Genomic DNA, 6,965 nt, shown 5'->3' on the forward strand with positions numbered 1-6,965 from the left:
ACATATCGACACCCTCTTAAAATAATGGCCTAAGTCATTTTTTCAGGTTTTTCAGGAAACACAAAAAACTCAACAAAAGAGTCACACTTTTGACATAGGCCATTATACAACCGGGGGTAGAATTGCATGTTCCCCTCAACTGAGGATTCAGGCGATTTTACCAGAGGTGGCCAGCATCATGAGGGGGTGATTTAGGCAAAAAAAACATTTTTGTCAAAACATGACTTAGGCCATTATTTTAGGAAGGTGACGATATGTAATGGGTCTCGTGCATGGGTGTGGCAGAATGGCTCGATAGCGGCACCTAGAAATTTTTAGAAATTGAGCCCCTGCTCTGTGTTTCATCTACATGCACTAAAATTTGTAGGCAACTCGCTATAATTCCAGCATGTATTGTCCAAACTGCCCCAAACCATAGACATGTGACAAGAGTCCTGAACACATCTTCATGCCCATATTTGGTAATACTCATGGCGCCACCTCATGGCGCCACCTCATGGCAGCATGTTGTTGTAACATCCTGTTTGACTGTTTAGTTTACCCTTCCTAGGAGGTTGACCTGGCCCTCATCAACAGCAAAAATACTTTCTAGACCCTGATGATACTTTATTGTGAAAATTGTAAGTTTTCATTCAAGGGTGTGGCTCTGGTGGCGAGGTGAATATGACATGTCCACGAATTATTGTCAAATTTCAATAGAATTATCAGTTTAATCTCAATTTAATACCTATGCGATGGAAAAAATCCTTTTTCTGCTTGAGGAGGGACTTGATGTTACTGCTGATCCAGGGTTTGTTGTTTGGAAAGCAGGACATTCCAATCTGTGCACTCAAAACAGTCCTTTAGACACTCACTGGCCTCCAGGGGCCAGTTCCTGAATGAGCGGGTGGTTGCAGCCTGCCTCAGTACACAGGGTTTGTAGGAAGGCTGAAGAAAATTATTATGTTATTATGATCTGATCTGTCAAGTGGTGGTAGAGCTGAAGCAGTGTAGGCCTCCTTGACATTTGCATACAACAGATCCAGTGTCTTATTTTCCATGTGGGACAGTCAACACACTGAGTGAAGCCGGTCAGGTGAGAGGTGAGAGTGACATGGTGAAAATCCCCCGATATTGCAATGAATGCATCAGGGTGCTGGGTCTGTATTCTCGCAACAATCTCATGGTTGAATATAAACAACAATGGCGACGATGTGTGAGAACTCCCTCGGTACATAGTACGGTCTAAGTCCAACTACCAACAGTTCAATATCCCGACAGCAGATCTTCTCCTTCACTGTGATGTGACCAGGGGTTGCACCATCTGTTGTTCACAAGCAGAACCAGTCCTCCACCTTTATTCTTCCCACTTGCTCTGGCGTCTCTATCCGCTCGTACTGCAGTGAAACCAGGTAAATCCACACAACGGTCGGGAGTGTTGTTGTTTAACCAGGTCTCCGTGAAACACATGAGACTACACTCACGATATGCTCGCTGGTTCTTCACAAGTGCCTCCAGTTCATGACACTTGTTAGCCAGGGAGTTGACATTTCCCATGAGGATTGATGTTAGAAAAAGCTTATATCTCCATCTCCTAGCCTTTAGCTTAGCCCCGTCTCTGCATCCACGGTACAGCTTCTTATGGGAAGTATGGGATGTTTAACTCCATATCTGGTAAACTTTAAAGCCAGGAGTTCTTCCTTTGTGTACATTATTTTCTCCAACATCAGACGAAACAACAACGAAGAACAAAAAATGTCAATCGGCAAAAAAAATCCTGATCGGCCCTCAACACTGCTTGCAGTTTTACTGTTATGTAACTGTTATTTTCACTATGTTCTTGATTAATCTGTGTGGTTTATCTATAATATGTCAAAAATTGTGAAAATGCCCATCATAGTTTCCCCCAGCCTAAAGTGATGTCTTGAAGTGTCTTGTTTTGTCCAACCAACAGTCCAAAAACCAAACATGCTAAATTTACTATTGTATTTGACAAAGAATTAAATTGAGAATTAAATCTTGACATATGAGGAGGACCCTAACCCAACCAGTTGTTTGCAATTTTTGCTTAAAAAATAACTAAAACAATGATTTGATTATCAAAATAGTTGCTGATGAATCTTCTGTTATCTAATTGATGATCTCTTGATCTACACAATATCTGGGGTTTGGGAGAATAATGAACAAAACACATTGAAGATTATCACAATCATTTTCCCTGCACTGAGTGAACGTTCATGTCCCGCCAGTGCGTCTGTATTAATGACATGTTGGATTTAGTGTGGATAATTTTCAGTACTTTTTGAAGGTCCTGGAGCTGTGGGGATGGGACTTGATGCACTGAATGTCAATGATTGGATCAAGTATACATGCTCTTTGTTACACTGTCATCTTTAAAAACCACCAAATTAGCAAACACATTATTTTGCTTGTAGTTTGTGGTTGTCATTTTATGACTGAGGCCAGGAACACACTGGATTTATGGCATGTGGAACGTCTTCGTTTTCATTTCAGTGCCTACGTTAACAGATTTAGAGCGACACACTGGCTGTGTTTCTCACCTCACAGCTGCATCGCATTGTCTAGAGATTCTGTGTCTCACCTATTTTTCATTTGTGACGTGTCTCCCAGCAGAGACAGACAGAGAAAAGACCTGTTGATATTACAGTGACATCATAGCAGCAACATCACATAAAACTGACTCCCCCCACTATAGTCTCTATGTCTAGGCTGAATCTGAATATGACACAAACATGAAAAAATATATATGTATGTATGTTTTTTTAACCATTTCAGCAGCTGCATGTGGAGACAGAGACATTTTTGTGACATTTTCGGTCAAAAATGAATCTGAAATTAATTTATAATGAAAAGAAATTCAACATTCCAGTAACCTGCAAACTCTATGTAGAGAGACAGAGCTGCAGCAGCAGAGACACAGCAGCACAAAGGAATAGCAGCAACAAGGGGAAAATGTGTTGAGAAATAAAATAAGAATAGAAACAGAATCAAAATAAATAAGATAAAATAGAAATAGTATATACAATATTAAAAATAAATAATTAAGTGGTTGTGTGGCTTGTGCATAGCAGTCTTGAGGTTTAAGGATTGAGTTTTAGACTGTGGGTGCGGTGGTGTTGTGCAGTCTGATGACTGATGGCACAAAGTGTCTGATGTCACATCAAGACATGGTCCAGTCTTCATTTTCAAATAATTGCAATCTCATCAAAGATAAATCCAACCAAAATAACAAATCAATCCTTCACTTGTTTAGTTTATTGAGACTAGGTCTGGATAACTACATGTTATTCTGCATTAATTGGGGAATCAGCATCATAACTCTGTGTGTTATCTGTCTGACAGTCAGAGACCTTGGAGCATCCCTTCCCCTCAGAGATCCACTTCCCCCTCTCTCTGCCTCTGACCTCTGACCCAGTGGTGGAGGAGGAGGAGCCTGAACCTGTGAGGAGCCTGCCTGACACCCACTGCGACACGGCGTCGGTCTCCTGCGACCACAACTACACGGCGGAGGACTCCGCGCGGCAGAAGAGGCGCATTGAGCTGCTGGAGGAGCAGCTGGAGCGTCTGAGGAAGAAACTGAAGACGACGCAGCAGAAGTGTCGGCGGCAGGAGAGGCAGCTGAAGAGGCTGAAGGCCGCCTGCGATGTGCCAAGGACCAGTTGTGAGCCAGCTGCGGCGTTTGGCGAGGGATACGTGATTTTACCCAAACAAATCTACCACACACTGAAAGGTATCGAGTGATGAGGAGGAGAGGAAGGAGAACATTGCTGTGGTCATACTGACCAGCAGATTAGGTTCTGCTGCGGGTTCCATCTCAGCAGGCCGACCGCTGCTGCTGAGCAAGGCAGTGACTCCGGAGCCAAGAGCTACAGGTTCACTTGTTAGGGAATACAAATGCAGGATGTGGAAAACTTCAGTCTGTGTTTTTGGATACAACAAACCCCTTACATATCCTTTTTTTTCTTTGCTTTTCTTTCTTTGTGTTTTCTGATTAGGCTCCACTGAAAATGACTTTAAACGAAAAGTTCAACATTTAGGGTTTGTCTTTAGAGAGAGCTGCAAACTGAAAGCATTTTGTGACGGGTTGGGGGCGGCTGAGGAGTCTCTGCACGGAAGCACTGGGCAGATGGAGTAACTGTTGTTGGTGCAGAAACAGTTTAAATTTGAACCCATAAATCCATAAACTGCTTTTTACATTAGTGTTTGTTTGAAGATTAAACAAATGAGATACAACATATAAACAGTGAGCACTAGAGGTTCTGGGAGATGTATTTTTGAACTTCAGATAGAGCCAGACTGTTTCCACCAAGCAGACACCTGTAGGGCTGAAAAATGAAGCTAAACTGCAGTTCCTGTAATGACCACCAGAGTCTGGCTCCAACACTGAGTCAGTCCCCATAGACTCCCATGTTAAAATGTCCAACTTCACAGCAGAAATAAACATGTTTACAGCCTGGTACAAAAACAGTTTTGGTCTCTGGAGCTAATTTCCTCCTTCAGGACACCTGTTAATGTAACTCACCTGTTTACATTTTATTAAGAATGTAAAGTCATGCAGAATTGAGGGTTGCTGGTTAATTGACTAATAGAACATGAGGAAGTCTATGCTCCTGTTTTTGAGGTGAATGAAATTCTAGTATTATTTTGTTTATATGTTAGCACTGATTAGCAGGTATCGGTGTGAGTGCTTACAGTATCTGGCTTGTTAGCGTAGCTGGTTATCTAGCTAATTAGCCAACATATGAATTGGTACCTTGGTTTAGCCTTCGAGCAAGAAGCCCAAACACCCAGCTGTGCTAACAATGCTAACGGGAGCGTATGCTCACACAGTTATTAAACTAGCATGCACCGAGGTCTCAGCTCCACACATGCTCCACCTCTTTGTCCATTTTTTAATTAGCTGGGAGTTAGGGGCGGAGCCAGACACTGCCAAGACGACAGTAGAACAGCTCACTTTGAGCTTCAGAAACCTGTGGGAGACGTCACAAAGGCTACGTCCATCTTTATTTACAGTCTACGGTTCCCAGCTGCTTCCAGTCTTTATGCTAAGATAAGATGATCACATTCTTACTCCAGCTTTGTACTAAACACACAGACATGAGGTTGATATTAGATTGATCTTCTGATGCCACTCTCAGAAAGAGAAAGCAAATGGAGGACTTTGTGCAGACTTCCAGAGAGTCCACATGGGCTGCAGACTTCACCAGACTTGAAATTACCTCATAATCCATAGTGATATGGATGTGACAGTGAAAAATAAATAAATAATGTACTATATTTACTTTTGAAGACATTTGCTTTTTTCATTTTTGTCGTATAAATTCATTGATGTAGTTAGTTTCATATTGCACATATAGAATATGTATGTAAATGTGTATAGGCTGAATAATTTGGATTTGTTATAGTCTGCAGGTGTAAAGGGAACATTTTACTGCACATTCTGACAATACCTTTTATACCTACTATATGTGATGCAGCAGACCTGCACATATCATGAACATCTGTATCGTTAATTGTTCAGAAACATTCTTTAAAATGAGTCACTGCGTCATATATTTCAGTTCATCTCCATGGAAACACATGAGGTCTTTACATCCCGTCTCCTCGCACAGTTCATCCCTTGAGGTTCAGCAGCCTCACAGATTCCATGTGATGACGGTGAAGACGTCACTGGACGTATGAAAGCAATGGCTCAGTCCATAAATCCAGAGGTGCAGCCTCAGTCTGCACACTAATAAAACACTGGATTGGAGTTTATCAACACCATTGTTCCACAATGCATTGCACAAAGTAAATGCAGGAGCTGTTCACGTCTAAAAAGTTTCAAAACAAATTGCAGATGGTGGTGAGATCCCAACAAGGGGGTATTTAGGGTGCAATGCCAGCCTGATCCCAGCTCATGTTGCACCCTCCCACTTCAAAAATGAATTTTTAAGTAAAAAGAGAGAAACTGAGACAGTAACATTAGTCAGACTAACGTTAGTCCAATGCAGTGTGTGGAAATGTTTAAGGACAGTGACACTGATAAAAACAAAAAGGCCAGTGGTTCAAAAACATGAGCAGTCAGGTGATCAGACTGCTCAGCCTTTGTATTGTGTAGATATACAGATTTTTTCAGTTGTTCACCTCAATGTAATGAGTGCTGTGGCGAATACGTTTGATTCAGTGAAGGGGGTCAAGGACAACTGGAGAGGGATAAGTAGTTGGAGAGGTAAAGGGGGAGGGATGACATGACCAGTCAACAACATCACAGCTTATTCACATCAATATTACGACGTAATACCAGCTGATCATTCATTCATTACTGACACTGCTTTTAAACACATCCTTGAATTTTTCACTTCAGAGCACAGCAGTGGATGGGAATAGAAAATAGAAAAAAGTAATCAATATTTTTTCTCTTGTCTCAAGAGGTTGACTGCATCCGCTTTTTTATTTTTACTTTTTAGTCATTGTTGTTATTTTATTCAAGCCGGTATGATTCAGCCCAGTCAATTTATGTGACATAACAGTCATTGTTTTGGTGGGAAGATGAACAGCAGTGATACCTGTGGCCAGAAGGTGGTGCTACAGAGCTGTATGTCAGAAAACTGACTTTGACCCGCTGTTCTGTGATCACAGATAACACTATGCACCACCAGTATACCCCAACATGCAGTTCAGTTAAACCTACACTGGATACACTCTTATCTTAGCATACTGCCTCAGGATGCTCTTTAAATGACACTGACCTGCATGAAATGTGCTGCAGTAATGAAGCTGGTAGTTGGTGTCGTATGTTTGCCTTTGTGTAATTACATTGTAATTACATTTCCTTACAGTCATCCCAACTTTTAGCGGCCTGAGGTTTTGAAAGTATCTGATTTGACAAGAAAAAGCAACAATTAGAAAAAAAAAATGTGTGTAAATGTTTCTGTTTTGTAACCTTTGATCACCTTGTGACACCTTGGACATTTCCCTTTGAG

General features: G+C 41.5%; 1 protein-coding gene across 3 annotated transcripts in view; it reads left to right on the top strand.

The window, feature by feature from the left end:
* Positions 1-5,281, top strand: part of thap1 (THAP domain containing, apoptosis associated protein 1) — a 7,529-nt gene extending 2,248 nt beyond the window's left edge. For all 3 annotated transcript variants that reach the window (XM_023397830.2, XM_023397831.2, XM_023397832.2), the window contains one exon: positions 3,343-5,281. In XM_023397830.2, coding sequence (XP_023253598.1) covers positions 3,343-3,741 — 399 coding nt within the window. In that variant the 3' untranslated portion in view covers positions 3,742-5,281. The remainder of the gene's footprint in view (positions 1-3,342) is intronic.
* The last annotated feature ends 1,684 nt before the right edge of the window (positions 5,282-6,965 follow it).

This window comes from Seriola lalandi, unplaced genomic scaffold, assembly GCF_002814215.2.
Source record: "Seriola lalandi dorsalis isolate HSWRI2012SDOR001 ecotype SW California unplaced genomic scaffold, Sedor1 jcf7180002054939, whole genome shotgun sequence".
Classification (NCBI taxonomy): Eukaryota; Metazoa; Chordata; class Actinopteri; order Carangiformes; family Carangidae; genus Seriola; species Seriola lalandi.